Raw genomic sequence first — 16,436 nt, 5'->3', positions numbered from 1 at the left:
CATCTGCAGTCTGGTGTTCGCTAGACACGTACCGTAATTATATAGTACCAACACTAACATGTTGTTGTACAAAGTGGCAATCGATCTCGATGTGTTTAGTGCGCTCATGAAACACATCATTCCGAGAAATGTAAATAGCACTCTAACTATCACAATGAAGATCGGTGGTTGGCAGTTGAGGAACGTCAAGATCGGAGAGAAGTCGTCGAATCCAAAGAAAATTAGAAGTAGAATCAGCAAGTGCACGATACTTTGACTTAGCGCTGGACGGGAAATAACAGTTTGTTTCTTGCTTCGCCAGGAAACAAGAGAATCACCCAAGAAAAAACAATAATCAGTGATAGAGCATCGGTCAGTGGGATCGTCTTCCCAATCAGCATCTGAGTAACCAGTGAGTACCAATGATAAATCAGCGGAGAAGTGAAGACCATGTAAGAGAGTGCCCTTAATATAGCGGAGATTACGTAACACATCAGAGTAATAGTCATGAATTGACTAACCATGTGAACTACATTAGTTATGTTAGGGCGAGTAATAGTTAGATATATTAGGGAGCCCATTAATTGACGATAGAGCGTGGAGTCTTTAAGAGGGGTTCCATCGAGAGGAGTAAGACGATAATCTACCTCAAGTGAAGTCGAGACAGTTTTGCTATCAGCCAAGTCAGCACGAGAGATAAGGTCAGAAACATACTTCGCCTAAGACAAGTAGATACCATCTACTGTGTCGAAAATCTCAAGACCTAGAAAGTAACACAGCTTACCAAGACTTTTCATATCAAAACGTTGATGAAGATAGGTCTGTAAATCAAAGACATCATCGCTAGTGATCACCATATCATCAACATATAATAATAGAATAATAATTTCAGACGAAGAGCGACGAATGAATAAAGTAGAGTCATGGAGAGATGCAGTAAACCCATACTGAATAAGTGTTGAGCTGAACTTGGCAAACCAAACTCGTGGTGCTTGTTTCAGACCGTAAAGAGCACGGTGTAGCTTACATACCTTCCTTGAAATGTGTGAACCCGACGGTGGACTCATATAAACCTCCTCAGAAAGTTCTCTATGAAGAAAAGCATTCTTTACTTTCAACTGGTGAAGAAACTATCGACGAGCAACAACAATAGCCAAAAGACAACGAACAGAAGTCAAACGGGCGACGAGAGCAAAAGTCTCTTAATAGTCAATGACATACTCTTGTAAGAAACCCGTGGCCACTAAGGATGACAATTTGAAACAGTCCCGTGAAAACCGAACTGCATTGCTCCATTTGGGATGGTTTTTTTCTGAAACCGAACGAGGATGAGGCGAGGATGGTATTTATGTCTCCCGCCCCGACCTACCCCGATCTCACCCCGATTATGTCCTGAACACTATAAAACATAATTAAATATATCAAATCACCAATACATTTATTTATTCACTATATTTTATATGAGTTATGGTTTATTTCTTTATAATAATATAAAATTTCAATATATATTATAAAAAAAATCCGTTTATATAATATTATTTTTTATTTTTTATAAAAAATATTTTATTAATGGTGCCCCGCGGGGGTTTCTCGAAACCGAACAAAACCGAACAGGGCGGGGATGGTATAAAAAAATCCCCGAAATAAAAACGGAGCAGGGATGGTAAATGCATTCCTCGTCCGAACCGCCCATTGTCATCCCTACTGGCCACAAGACGAGCTTTGTAGTTCAACAGATCCATCAGAATTTGTTTTGATCTTGTAAATCAATTTGTAACTAATAGATTTCTTACTAGGTGGTAGATCAATGATATTCCAAGTCCTAATTTCTCAAGAGCCTGCAATTCCTCCGACATAACCTCACACCACAATGGATCATAATTTACCTTACGAAAGATCCCAAAAGGTGACATGACGAGAAACACGAATCCGATTTGACATAAGATCCCAACAACGATAGCCCTTATGCTTTACCCCATATCCCAAAAACAACACAGACAATTATGAGGCTCCAAATTGTTTTGTACATGTATGGGAGGTGAACAAAATTGACACAGTCAAATGATCAAATAATGGAGTAATATGGTGGTTGTCCAAAGAGTTTTTGGTAAGGAGTGACATCCTGAAGTACAGAAGATGACATTCGGTTGATTGTATAACAATAATAAGGGAAGCTTCCCCCCAAAACCGATCTGGACATGAAGCAGAAAGAAACATGTCACGAATAGTTACTAGAATGTGTTTATGTTTATGTTCAGTCCTACCATTTTGTTGTGAGGTGTAAATAATGAGCGCTGAATAACAATACCCTAGGCAGAAAGAAAACTGAGAAAGGTAGAATACAATATGATTCTAGAGCATTGTCGATACGAAGTGTTTTAATAGGGCATGAGAATTGTGTTTGAATCATTTTCACAAAAATTGAATAAGTAGAGGCAAGTTCAGAATGTTTTTTCAAAAAAAAATCCAAGTAAAACGTGAATAATCATCAACAAATATCACAAAATATCAATAATTATGAAATGTACCAATAGGGGAGAGCCCCCAAATATCTGAGTGAACTAGCGAAAAAGGTTTATCAGCAATAAAATGATTATTCAAAAAAGAAAGTACTGATTGTTTGTCAAGCTTACAATGCACACAATCAAATGACTTAAATTGAATAGGACCCCAAAACTTTTAGCAACAAAAGACCGGAGTTTATTTAATGAAGCATGTCCGAGTTTAAGATGTCACTGATAAATGGAAGAAGGAGAAACGACAACAAAAATTGAGAAAAAGGTTGAAGGAAAGAAAGCTCAAATATGTGACCCGTCTTGCATCCCATCACAAGAATCCGACCTGTTTGTGAATTCTGAACCTATACATCAAAAGATGTAAAAGTAATAGTAAGTCTTTGCTACTTAAACGACGACCAACAGAAATAAGGTTTAATGTTAAACGGTGAATGTAGTAGATATTTTGGAGAGATTGTGAAGTGGCATGACCAATATGTGTGATGTGCATAGTTGCACCATTTGTTGTGTGAATGAGAGGTGAGGTGGTGAGAGGTTTTAGGGAATGCAATAAATTAATGTTAAAGGTCATATGGTTACAACAATTAGAGTCTATGAACCATGGTTGATTGCCTGATGTGGTGACTAATGAATGATTGATAGATAAAGCCTGAGTAAGCAGTTTATGAATATCCATAAGGGTGGGAGTATTGGATTGAGGCGATTACAAATCATTTGTGACGGCGGCTATGGAGGAGGAAGAGTCAACTGAAGAAGTTGAATGACCTAGTTTTTGGCATTTTTGAAGGACATGACCCTTCTGATGGTAATAACGACACTCAATGTTGGGGCAATGAGTGTACACATGATCAGCATTCGGACAACGACGACATCTAGCAGACTTATCTGATCGAACATTTTTCTGCGCATTCTTACGAGGAAACACGGGTAGAGAAGATGAAACAACAATAACATAATCAGTAGTAGGAGATCGAAGTATGTCAAGACGAGTAGCCTCAAAAATGATTTCCTTCATAATTATGTCGAACAAAGGCAATGGATGATGATGGAGCAATGATCCACGAACAGACTCGTACTGAGGGCCAAGCTTCATCAGTAGTTGAATGATCCTTAAGTTTTTCTCATTAATGTTGGGATCGTCAATGCGATCCCAGAGTGACTGGATAGTAGAGAAGAAATCGTCTATGGATTGTCATTACTCATGTTTCAGTGCATGTAACGAGCTCAACAATTGATAGTGATGCAATCCTCCGGTAGCTTGGAATCGATCTTTCAGATAATCCCAAGCCATCTTGGCGGTATCCATTCGCCGAAGCTGGATTTGGATATTTCTAGATAACGTATTTTGAATCCAGGTAAAAATAGTATGATTCTTACTATCCCAGTCATCAATAGGCACACAATAATCATCAGTTTCTTTTGTAGTCGGTAGAGTAGAGGAAGGTCTAACAAGTTTTATTGGTATAGTAAAATCTTCAGTGACATATCGCCACAATTTCTTACCAATCAAAAAACTCTTCATAGATTCAGACTACAAATCATAGTTGTCTCCTGACAACATAACCATAATATCAGATGCCTCCATACAATCCATATTGAGAGACGTAAAGGAAAAATCCAAAACAAGAAGAAAAAAAATACCAATAACCAACCAAAATATATCAAAATGTTCAATAAAGAACTCAGATTGCTCAGAGAATTAGAAATCAATAGATAATTCAGGAAACTCAAATCAGATCTGAAAATAAAAAAAATATTCAAAATCAAAATTTGACCGCGTGCGTCGATGATCGAAGCTAAACTTGATTGCGGCGGATAAAATCAAAATTTGACCGCACTGATGCGTTGATGATCAAAGCTAAACTGGATTGTGGCGGATGACATCAAGATCGGATGGTAGTAGCTCTGATAACATGTAAGAATATAAAGAAAAAGATTGTATTGAAAAAAATGATAATACATAATTATAATTATAATATATATATATATATATATATATATATATATATATATATATAAAAGATTTATCTAGGCAATTTTTAGATAGGCTGAAATTTTTAAATAGGCTGAACCATGTAACATATTCTAACAACCTTCAAATAGAAACAAATTGGTCCTGGCATCTATAACAAAATGGTTTTCATTCATTAGTTATACACATGATCATGAATATTAACATTGAATATTTTTTAAAATGACATATATAAGAGAAAATGATCAGACCGAAACAAACATGACATTCAAAAAATAAAACACAAAACATAAAACCAATTCTCATTCCGAATCCTGTAATATAATATTACATGACCCATGAACTTATTATTACATACATATAATTGATCATATCATAGTAGATGGAAAAAAATATATACCTATTAATCATAATTATAATACAGAAAAAATACAGCTCAAATGAACAAGAAAGTGTTTATTCGATGAGAATAAGACAATATATATGATCATTAGAGGTTGCTGGAGATATATTGCATACCAGAGACAACTTCCTCCTTAATAATATCTCTCTTCAATTTCCCAGTTGTCGTCAATGGAAATGGCTTCGTCCATACAATAAACCTTCTAGGTATTTTAAACCTATATTATCACCCCATCCAAAATTAAATTAATTAATTAATATAAAAAAAAATGAATGAATTAAATAAATAAATAAATAATACTAACCCTGTCAAATTCTTTTGCTTGCAGAACTGTTGAATCATATTAGCAGATAATGTATTCTCATCGTTAGATTGACCAATTACCCATTTCCATTTATCTTTCGGCTTAATACAAGCCACTACCATCTCTGTGAACCGTTGATCTGGCACTCCCATCACCACACACGTGTCCACCCCAGGATGCTGCGATATTATCCCTTCCACCTATATTTATAATTTTAATTTAATATATTATATAATATATAATCAATTATTATATAGTTAATTAATTAACCTCTTCAGGGAAGACGTTTTCACCGCCGCTCTTGATCCGACCCTTGTTACGACCAACAAGCCAAATTTGACCCGACCCATCAACCATCCCAATGTCACCCGTATCGAGCCAAACATCTTTATTCGAGTTTAGTTCATTGGTTATGGTCTGACCCCAGTACCCGAGCATCACGTGTGGACCCCTAGTCAATATCTTCCCGACACCCCCTGATGAAGTGTCATGACCTTCCGACCCGATCCTTATTTCAACATGCGGCGCAGCCTTCCCGACACAAACACCTCCGGCGGTTGCGCCGAGTGAAGAATGGGGAGGAGGAGTCGACGTCGGATCGTGGAGGGTCATGAAGGTCATAGAAGAACATGTCTCCGTCATTCCTTTTATTTTTTCAAATTCAATGAAGAAGAGATCATTATAAATTATGGACAAATTAAACAAGTACTAGATAATGAAAGAAATATATACCATAAGCTGAAAAAATCTTAGCCCTTGGGAAAATATTGATGGCCTCTTTGATAAGATCATTTGATAGTCCTCCGCCACCATTCAATATCTTTGTTACTGTCTCCATTCCATTTAATAACGTCTTGTCCCTCCTATTGAATTTGTGACATTTATTTTCTTAAAAATCATTCTTAACCTTTCAACTATCTTATATTGGCTTAATTTAAATCTTACCTCGTTAAGGAAACAATATCGGACATGATTGCAGGGACAGTTAGAAAAGAAGTGACACGAAATTGGCGAATAGCTTTAAGTGTAGAAGATGCCTCAAACTTAGGAAATAGTATGTGACGGCCTCCCACCATTAACATTGCTAAGCCTGATGATATCCCACCAATATGGCACAATGGAGCAGTGTGTAGGTACACCTATAATTTTTACATCATTTTAAATAATCATCACAATTAAAATTGTTTAATTCGTTGTTTGTGGTTTAACTTACATCGTCTTCGGAGTAGCCCACGCAGGCGAGTTTGGCCATGGACTGCATCACTAAAGCAGAGTGACTTATGGCTACTCCTTTCGGTCTGCCAGTGGTTCCTGCAAGATAACAAATTGAATTATATAATAAGAGTTATTTATATATCAAATTTTGTTGATGATTAATTACCCGAAGTGAAGATGATTAAGGCAACGCCGTGGGGGGCTGTCAAGTAATTGAATGATGTGGAATTTTGTGTCGCGGGTTTTATGAGTGCTTCGGTTGTTAATGTTTTTGTGGCTGCTGCTGGTGCGACATAAGAGAAAATCGGAAATGATTAATTAAGATTTGAGAGCAGTTAATTATTGATTTGGATTTAAAAACAATAATTAATAATGAAGACATACATGATTTTGAGTTGACAACGTTAATCATGTTGATCAAATCTGTTGTTGGGTAATTAATATTAATAAAGACATGCCACCTTAAAGAAGGTAAAATGTCGTTATGAAAACTTGAACTGAAGTGAGAAGATGATTCATCAACCACAAGCATGACAGGTCTCACTGTCTCCATTGCTGACTTTGCCTCCTCCAAGCTCTGCATTTTTTTTTTTCAATTTTTAACCTTTTTTTTAATTATTATTATTATTATCATAACACTATTTATTTAAGGATGATAGAGTTTATAATAATTATTAAACATACCCATCTGTAATTGAGAGGAGCAACAATCCCACCAACAAATGTAATTGCCAATAACCACTCCAAGTACAAATCACTGAAATTAACAAAATAAAATAAACATAATCCATTATACTTTTATAATCCATTGATGAATTTAATATTTAAAATAGTTATACTAAAACTTATTTTTATAGATCAGTACTATATATATGCATAAGATTACCTTTACAAAATATCTTATATTTGTGGACTATTTTCTCTTCAAAAATCTTATTCTATCTTATCCAAACTTTTATTGAAAAATATCCCCCAATATACCTTGAAAGTTGAAAAACTCTTTTAAGTTCTTTAATGTGAGTAAATATATTGAAGTTATGAACATATATAAAATATAATATGTTCGGAATAGAAGCGTGGAGTGAGTTGTGAAGCTCATCACATATCTTGAAGAAGCACACACGTTAATATATATTTTTTATTTTATTTTTTACTTTTTTTATTATTTTTTTTTTTGTCTTTGACCTATTATTTTTATTTTTTTTAATTATTGTATTTTCAGTATTTTTTTTTAATGAAATAATGACTGGAAAAAAAAAATTGGGAGAGTGATTGAATGGCACAATTTGAAAAAATAAAACAATTTATTAATCTTCTCTTTTTTCTCACATTTCTAGTCAATGTTATCACAAGTCGTTTCCTCCCCAAATTTCCTACGATTCCATATTTTAATATCCTTTAAAAAAAATATATGTATATGCATGATGATGTATTATATTTGGAGATATATATTGAAGGAATGTAAGTTTAGGGGTAAATATAAAAGTGATAGAGAAGTTGGTAGCATGTTATTTATTGACAGGTTGCTTTTCCTAGTTCTTACAACTAACTACAAGATTGAATAAAAAATGAACCTGTTGAGAGCAGAGAGAGCCACGACATCGCCGGGAAGAAGCCCCAGATCGGTCAATCCTCCGGCGAGGCCCAAGACCCTGTCAACAAATTCCTTGCCTGTCTTGTGGCGGTCGCCGGAGATAGTGACGGTGGTGGTGCGGCGGGAAGTAGCTATCCGGCTGAGACACTGACAAATGTGGGCTCCTGAATAATTAGACATGTTTATTAAGATTAATAGTAATTCTGTGTCGTTTGTCTGTGACCGTTGGTGGCTCAGGGGCGGGGGGAGTGAATATGTAGAGAGAAGATATTGAACGTTAGATGTATATTTGGATTATCGAGTGGCTGTCGGATGCTCAACAGGAATGGAGGATATAATTAGTATTATTAACTTTTCTTTTATTCATTAATTAGTATTTGTTTATTTTTCTCCATTTTTGCATCAACAAACTTTCTCCATGAATCAATATTGAGTGCAGAGTCAAAGGTAATTAACTATTTTATTTTTTATGAAATAAAATCAATTGCAATGTTTTTTCAAAGATGATATTTATATTATAAGAATTAAATCAAGAGGAATGATAGAGAGCGCGACTGTAAGACAGCGTACGTGGGTGGTTGACAAGTGGAATTAATAAATAAATAAAAATATAATAATAAATAAAACACGTTTTTGTAGAATATTATCTCTCCTCTTATTAATTAATTTCCCTTTCCTTTTATTAAATAATTTCTCTCTCTTATTAAACCCTAAACCTTAAACCCTAAACCTTAAACCCTAAATTCTAAACTCTAAACCTTAAACCCTAAATTCTAAACTCTAAAACCTAAATCCTAAATATTAAATTCTAAACCTTAAACCCTAATTAATATACTGATTAGTTGAATTATGAATTTATCTCTTTTATTTTTATTTGATTTTTATGACTTTTCAATTTCTTTATTTATCAAATGTTTTTTATGGCCTTTTTTTTTTCTATTGACTTATTAATATTTTTTTAATTTTATTACTTATAAATAAATGTTTATCTAATATTTATATTCTCACGATTAATAAGAAGAGAGAGAAAATAATTAATAATAGAAGAGAGAAAATAATTAATAAAAAATAATTAATAATAGGAGAGAGAATATTTCGCCTGTCAACCCACGCCTGTCAACCCACGCCTGTCAACCCACGTAGGCATCGCTCTCCCAGTTGCTGTCTCAAGTGGCGCTCTCTATCATTTTTCTTAAATCAATATCAATTTGAATTAACATAGTTTACTAAAACTTGATATAAATAAATATATATACTTATGACCGGATGCTATTGCTATCAACCAACTTTCTTCTAATTTCTTGATAGAATGCTTGGTCAGCCATCCTAATATTGATATCATTATGAAACAAAATAAATTAACTAAGCAAAGTAATATGAAAAGAAGGTAGCTACTAGCTACATCTGCGGTTCAAAGGCAATTCTAGCTAAAATTCGTACAATTTCTCTTCTTTACGTCATATTTAGTCATACTCCATTTTAATTATTAAGTTCTAAGTGATAATCGAATTTAAGATTTTAGTATAATCGTAAATATTAAAACTCACTGCCTTCTAGTATGCATGAACAACTACACATTGTATAAACTATAAACTGATATTCCCAGTTATGGATTTGGTTTAAAAACCGAATTTGACTGATCTATAATCATCCTTCTACGAGAAAAGTTACTACGATTTTTCATTTCAACTTAGGGTTTCTTAGTGGGACTTAAGAGAAGACTTTTTTCCATTTGATATAATAATTTATTTCAAGATTAAGATGTATATTGTTATTATTATAATGATGGGGTAATGGAAGGAAACTAAGAAACACCAACCAACCTTCTTCGTGCATTTTATTTGAAAATACAATCCATCAATGAGAAAGTAGATCTACAAATCCACGTGCCTTTTAGTAGTTGACCCATTATAAAGTGGGATGGGAATTCTTAAGAAATTAAATAAATGTTGACTAGAATTTTTGATATAATTGTTGCTTAATAATCAAATTTGAGTTAAAGTAAAATTATATGTGTTTTTGGGAGAAGTGATTTTATTGATAATAAATCCCAACCAAAAACAATGACTTATTTGATACCCAAGTTAAATTGAATGTGTTATTTAAACAAAAAAAAAAACACTTTTAACATAGTATATATTACAAATAATAATAACATTACAAGTCACAACAGTTGGAATTGCAATTTGCTCTGTCCTGCTCCCTCCAAAAAAATAAAATAAATTCCCAATTAATAAACAAATACCAAAATAAGACGATCCAGTTAAACAAGTAACACACCGAAAGCAACATGCCGGTTTGATTATGATATAAAAAGGTATTATTGATCGAGAGCAACCCACTCGAGTTCAAGATCCATCTCTCCAGATTCGACATTCTGAAGTTTCAGTCTCAGATCCTGTTTCACTTTCCCATCAACTATGTTCACAGTGCTATCTTCTATGAGGGCGTTATCTGCAGATTTGTACCATTTTCCTATCTGCATGTTTGGATATGCTCCAACATCTCCAAATGCATTTGCAGAAGTTATCATAGGCTGAATGTCGATCTCTGCTTCTCCCATTATGTCATCAGCTGAAAATGTGTCGTAATCGTACACTTGCTGCACAAAAAAATAAATCCAACTCCACCACTCCATATCATTATTATCATAACGAGACTAGTGAAATATATATATATACAAACCACTTTCAAGGGGCCATAGTCCTGAGGAACCGAGAGCATTAACTCCTCATTCCAAACTGGATTTAGATTGCTCTTCACTACATTTGTTTGGAGTTTCTACAGCAACAGAAGACAACCATTGAAACAAAATATTCAATAAGATAATGATACCTTAATCAAAAATATTCTCAATCATATCATTATAATTTCATAATTTAATATTCCAGTAAGTCCTTAAAAATCCAAGTTAGTAAAAATAATTCTAAGTTACTCTTCTCATATTTATTTTTGGTGGGTGCAGATGATATTTTAGGATTTTCCATTTTATATGTTGATAATTATATATCATGCAGATCTAAAACAAAATTTAACTCTTCGCTAGTGGACACGACTATTATTGGGGAGGTAGCAGAAGAAACCCTTAAAAATTGTATGTATAAACTCTAACAGCATGTAGATCTAATAATCCGTCAGCTATCATTACAATCAAAATGTCAGAAATAAGTGATTTAGTTAACAGACAGACAAAAGAAATGCCGAGAATAACCAACCTGCTTTCCCAGAATTAGGACTACATAAGGATCACTTGATAGCATATCTCTGACTGCTAAATTAGTTCCCTTTACAACTTTTACTTTCAGGCATCCAATAAATTCAACCATTCCAGCCTGAAAAGTGAAAACAGGTATTCATAATCACTGGATTGAATATGCTGAGGACTATGAAGGCTTCTCGAAAACATGACATGCTTCACTTTCATATAAGTTATGAATAATTTTTCTCTTCTAAAAGAAAAATAAAACTTGCTGGATATTCTCATTAGAAAATATTTGAATATATGGAAAAACTATTAAAACCTTGAATTAGTAATATAGTTACATTATTACCGATTCATTTGATGAAGTTGAAGAAATCCGGAAACTATTCATTATCTTGTTGGACAAGCTAGTTTGGAGAGAGGCTGGTTTGACAGGAAATGATGTGATCCGCAGGCTGGGTTTCAAGAAAGCTTGTGTTTCATACTTAGACCTGAAGATAAAATCAAATTATAAAGATAACAATAGCATAAATTTCTGAACGAACTTTTTCAAAATAAAATAAAATTCTGAGCGATAGCAAACTAAATCTCATATTTCGTAACAAACAACAGATACACAGAGAAGGAGAATTTGAATACATCAGATGAACAATTAGAAGGATGAGAGAATTTTCGTAGTCGTCAGAAGGAAAAAAGAATAGTTTCCTTGCAGTAAAAAACAGATCCAACTGATTTCAACACATTTTTCTTAATCAACTAGGAGATAAAATATAAAGAATATCACAAGGATAGAAACAAAACAAAAATCAAGAAATATATACCTGATGAAAAATGCACGCTCATCATGACTAGAATTTGGACCAGGCTTTGAGTGACCTTCTGGAATAAAGGCCTCATAAATTGAATTTGCAGCGGCATTTCCTCCAACCTCGCCCATTGCATCAATTTCATCGTCAGTCCATTCATCTAATGTCACGGACAAAACCTGCATAGCATTGTTACTTTGTTAGCATGAGTAAATCATCTTAATGAGAACCCAGAACTGTTGTTCAAAAGGAATTAACCTCACATCTTTATGTGCAACATAAGGGACTAAACAAAATTATCTTTTTGCCAGTCAGACAAGGTTCTATAAAAAAAAATAGTAGTTGGAAAAGAAAACATCAAAAACTCCAACTTAGTGGCATTTCATCTTGTCATTGACAGTAAGTCACACACATAGAACTTCGAGTATTGTGTCAGTTGTGGAGAAGAACAGGTTAAAAGATGTAGAAAATAAATAAGCTCAAATAGACCTTCAAACTTGTAAGAAATGTCAAATTGGCCCCTAAAACAATTTTAGATTTCCTTACAAATTTGATGGACAAACTGACCTTTCCTCAAAACAAAAATCCCTAATAGAATGAACCTGAAAGAAGTAGTTCCATTCATGCTTAATAGATGATTCTGGATAAGGTTAAAATGTTAAATCTCAAGACAGTCCAAAACTAGAAGACTTAGTAAAGGACAGGTCGTCCACCAGAGCGAAGACATAACATTTTGGTGCGGTTGAGGATGTCTAACAAGCCTTTCGTGTCATATATAATTGATCAAGAGAAAGAATGAAATATTCCAAAGCAATTACCCTTGAAATATGTGTACCCAGGCTTCTGTGCACCCCGCTGCACTTTAAACATATAAACACCCCAATATTGGCTGATCTGTAAGTAACAGATAAAAATGATATAAACCATCAAAACAGTACATATAATATAACATAAGAACATGCAGCTATTAGAATTTGAGTATACCATCAGACAGAATGATAAAATTGATCTTTGTGCAGATATCATTTCTATTATAATTTATAACATACATTTGGCTTTCTTGAATACTATGGACTTAGATCATTTTTTTTGGTTCAAAATGATGCCATCAAACTTATATTGACACAGACTGCAGAGCCTGTCACACCTACATAATATTTGTTTAAGAGGTTACAAATTAGTCCTTTTACATGTTAACAACTCCATAACCATAAGACATAATATATTATTTGTTAATTTTTGGGATAATTCCAAATAGGAAAGATATGTGTAGTTTGTTTGACTTTGTTAGGCATATCCTAATAGGTTAAGCTTTTAGTAAGTTGGTAATTTAACCTGATAACATAATTTTGGTTCAAGATGTAGAGAGTGGTTTCTTCAATCCCGAACTTAAGATACTTTGCAATTCTACTTAACTATCTCATACTAGAAAGAGTTGAACATGAGGGAGATGTTAGCTTAGATCATTGTTAGAATCATTCCCTGACAGCTTAAGATTTTAGGTAAGCCCATATGATAGTTCATTTTCACTTCCACATTAAGAAGCAATACCCTATCACTTACAATCTTGTAGGCCATAATTTTGCTTGAAAGTATTTCACAATATGGTCATTCTCACATTAAATAAATTTTCAATTCATCCAAAAAATCAAAAGGCATACACAAATTTAATCATTTGAGAAGTGAATTGCTAACATACATCAGTAAGAACAAAGCCACTATACAGGAATACTTCAAAGATAAAGAGTTATAAGGATCAGGATGGATAAACTTACGCCCATTTGGGGTCAGGGGCGCCACAATCAGCACAAGAACGATTATCTCTTTGGAGCAATAGATTTCTTAATCTTCTTTTACCTATATGAGTACACCAATGGATGTAATTTAAAATAGCAAAACCAAAATAGAACATAAAAATTAATACATGTGACTAATCATGCATAAGAAACAGCTATGAAAATTGAATATATGCAAATTCTTTACTTTCAGAAGGAGGAGAAAAACAGGCATTCACTTCCAGAACCTTGTCATGTTATATAAATACTATCTTACTAGCTATTATGCATACAATATAGAAGTCCTCAGTTTGACAATCTACTTGTTTGCTGATTATCTCATAAGCTTACAGCAATTGTCTTAATTCCGTAAAGCATCTCCAATGATTTCCTAAAATACATCCTCGGGAATTTGCGAAATCCCTTGATCAGTTAAAAGCATATGCACAAGCCCCGTTTGCTGCTGGGCCTAGTGTTTCTGCTCCGGACTTTCCAAGGCTTTAGTCATTGTTCTTCACTTCTACTGGTAAGGTAACTCCAATTTTATTTTTTGTTCAAAAGCAGAACATCAGAAAAACATAACCTCATGCCTAGATGCAACTGACAAAAGCCTTGGCAAGTCCATCACCATATTCAGCATATAATTACATTTTATGCAAACCTCTGTTTTAAAATTTCATAAGTGATCATTGCTTCACGTCTGACTTGCATTATACCTGAAGTTGGCCTCTCAGGAACGTGTGGAGGTCTATTCATAACTTGGCTCTAGTGACAGTTCTTGCAATGGCAAAACTGAACGGCAAAATGGAACAGAACTGGAAACAAAAGCTAAATAAGTAACTGGAGGATGGGAAAAGGAAAAGGAAACCCAAAATCAGCAATCAGGCAAAAATAGCTCTTTACAAAATCAAAACAAAAACAAAATCCGAACACCAAAAGGCATAATACTCCAAATTCTTCTCTTCTGTATTTTTCTCTTTCTGGAATGAAAGCAAACAGATATCTATACATGGTAAAGCTTTGTCAAGGAAAAACCTTGGTCAAAGCATCAAAAAACAGGATCGCAGCTAAACAGTGTGGGCAATCAAATCCTTGTAATCTTATAATCAGTTCTCCTAAATCGGATAACAAAATTAAGTGGAAAACGGAGATGAAGCTACAGATGGAAGCGAACTCAGCCAATCTTTAGCGAAAAAAACAAATGAAGTATGAGACGCAAAATTAGACAACGTCTTGATAATCAACCCGATAGACTAATCAACCAAATCGATCTTGTATAGTTAAAGCTATTTTAGCAGGAAATCCGTAAAATCAACACAATAAAGTAAATGATATGATATGAGAATCGGTATGTTCACCTGATGGAAAACTGATGAAAATTATGGACTGTTTATGACTTCGAATCGCAGGACTCAAAAGCTCGGAAAGAAACTGTTCATCAACGATACAACAGGACAGGCCACAGCTCGCGGATAGAAGAGAGAGAAAGAGAAAGATGGATTCAAGAAATAATGTTAGCCAGTTGGACGGTTTTGATTTGGAATTTTCAAATTAAAACCAATTGAAAACATTGGAGTCGGTTTGAATTTTGTAACATTAAATTTATTAAAATAAAATAATTAAATAAATAAATTTATAAAATAAAATATTATTATTCAGATCCATTTTCAAACAAAGAATAAAAAGATCACGAATTTAATTTTATTTGAAAACGTTTTAAGTTTAAGCGATGAACTATAATTATAGGTATCACGGTAATTTTTATTTAATTTGAATAAAAAAAATGATGTAAATCGTGTGATTATTATTTCTCAATCTCTATTATAATTATTTATATAAACAAAATTATTATTTATAATTACCTATCCAATTATTTTTTTATTATTTTCTAAAGTCAACCTATTTGTTATTTGATAATTAGTTGGACGATTATTCCACTTCAACAAAATACAAAAAAAGAAGTTAACCTCAGCATTAAATATTATTATAATTGTATTTGGAATAATGTTGTAATTTGATCTATATATATAAATCATTAATATTAATATAAAGAGTAATGATTATAAAGCACTTTTATACCGCACTTACCTCATTATTTAAAAAAAAGAAAAAATATTTTTCTCTTTCTTATTTTTTTTTAAATATATTTTATCTAATTTCTAGAGCCATTTCTTGTCTTACCCACCTTTCAAACAATTTTTTTCAAACTACTCACATTTTTATTCACATTTCCAAACTATACACATTTCTCTCTCTAAATCATTAATACCTTTTAATTAAACATCTTTCACATTAAATTCACTAATTACTTTATTTTATAAATATAAATATATATAATTAAAATTAATAATATATATTAAATAAAATATATATTACATAAATATTAAAATAACACATATATTTTATTTTTACTTTATTTTATAATTATAATATATATAATTAAAAATAAGCATTATAAATTAAATAATACAAATAAATATTATAAACTAAAACAAAAATCATCACCTAACCATTTAATATTAAATATTAAAATAAAATATATTATATTATATAAATATTAAAATAACACTTATACTACATTAAATATTAAAACAACACATATATTTTATTTCTACTTAATTTTATAAATATAATATATATAATTAAAACTAAACATACTAAATTAAATAT

At 32.7% G+C, this 16,436-nt stretch overlaps 2 protein-coding genes across 2 annotated transcripts; both read right to left on the bottom strand.

Moving 5' to 3' along the window:
- Positions 1-4,714: 4,714 nt before the first annotated feature.
- Positions 4,715-8,259, bottom strand: LOC124916253 (2-succinylbenzoate--CoA ligase, chloroplastic/peroxisomal). The gene is made up of 9 exons (XM_047456983.1): positions 7,964-8,259; positions 7,074-7,146; positions 6,658-6,966; positions 6,388-6,507; positions 6,120-6,313; positions 5,907-6,037; positions 5,445-5,818; positions 5,175-5,374; positions 4,715-5,087 (listed from the first exon to the last, which is right to left on the bottom strand). Exons 1-9 carry the CDS (start codon positions 8,161-8,163, stop codon positions 4,958-4,960), a joined length of 1,731 nt encoding a protein of 576 aa, XP_047312939.1. The 5' UTR covers positions 8,164-8,259; the 3' UTR covers positions 4,715-4,957.
- Positions 8,260-10,093: 1,834 nt separating this feature from the next.
- Positions 10,094-14,636, bottom strand: LOC124915282 (ADP-ribosylation factor GTPase-activating protein AGD12-like). Its single transcript, XM_047455973.1, has 8 exons — positions 14,483-14,636; positions 13,767-13,848; positions 12,810-12,885; positions 12,007-12,170; positions 11,535-11,676; positions 11,199-11,315; positions 10,669-10,764; positions 10,094-10,585 (listed from the first exon to the last, which is right to left on the bottom strand). The coding sequence occupies exons 1-8, from the start codon at positions 14,520-14,522 to the stop codon at positions 10,304-10,306; spliced, it is 999 nt and encodes a 332-aa protein (XP_047311929.1). The 5' UTR covers positions 14,523-14,636; the 3' UTR covers positions 10,094-10,303.
- Between the last annotated feature and the right edge of the window lie 1,800 nt (positions 14,637-16,436).

Source organism: Impatiens glandulifera, chromosome 9, assembly GCF_907164915.1.
Source record: "Impatiens glandulifera chromosome 9, dImpGla2.1, whole genome shotgun sequence".
Classification (NCBI taxonomy): domain Eukaryota; kingdom Viridiplantae; phylum Streptophyta; class Magnoliopsida; order Ericales; family Balsaminaceae; genus Impatiens; species Impatiens glandulifera.
The sequence above is the reverse complement of the archived record's forward strand: the minus strand, read 5'-3'. Positions and strand labels throughout refer to the sequence as shown.

What these genes read in the sequence shown, in the direction of transcription:
- LOC124915282 (XM_047455973.1), bottom strand. Translation starts at nt 14,522, where the DNA reads ATGAATAGACCTCCACACGTTCCTGAGAGGCCAACTTCAG. An exon ending in GAGCGTGCATTTTTCATCAG is followed by an intron (nt 11,677 to 12,006) that starts GTATATATTTCT and finishes TTTTATCTTCAG; the next exon opens with GTCTAAGTATGAAACACAAG. An exon ending in ACTATGGCCCCTTGAAAGTG is followed by an intron (nt 10,586 to 10,668) that starts GTTTGTATATAT and finishes TTTTTTGTGCAG; the next exon opens with CAAGTGTACGATTACGACAC.
- LOC124916253 (XM_047456983.1), bottom strand. Translation starts at nt 8,163, where the DNA reads ATGTCTAATTATTCAGGAGCCCACATTTGTCAGTGTCTCAGCCGGATA. An exon ending in GCTCTCTCTGCTCTCAACAG is followed by an intron (nt 7,147 to 7,963) that starts GTTCATTTTTTA and finishes TGTTAATTTCAG; the next exon opens with TGATTTGTACTTGGAGTGGT. An exon ending in CTCCTCTCAATTACAGATGG is followed by an intron (nt 6,967 to 7,073) that starts GTATGTTTAATA and finishes AAAAAAATGCAG; the next exon opens with AGCTTGGAGGAGGCAAAGTC.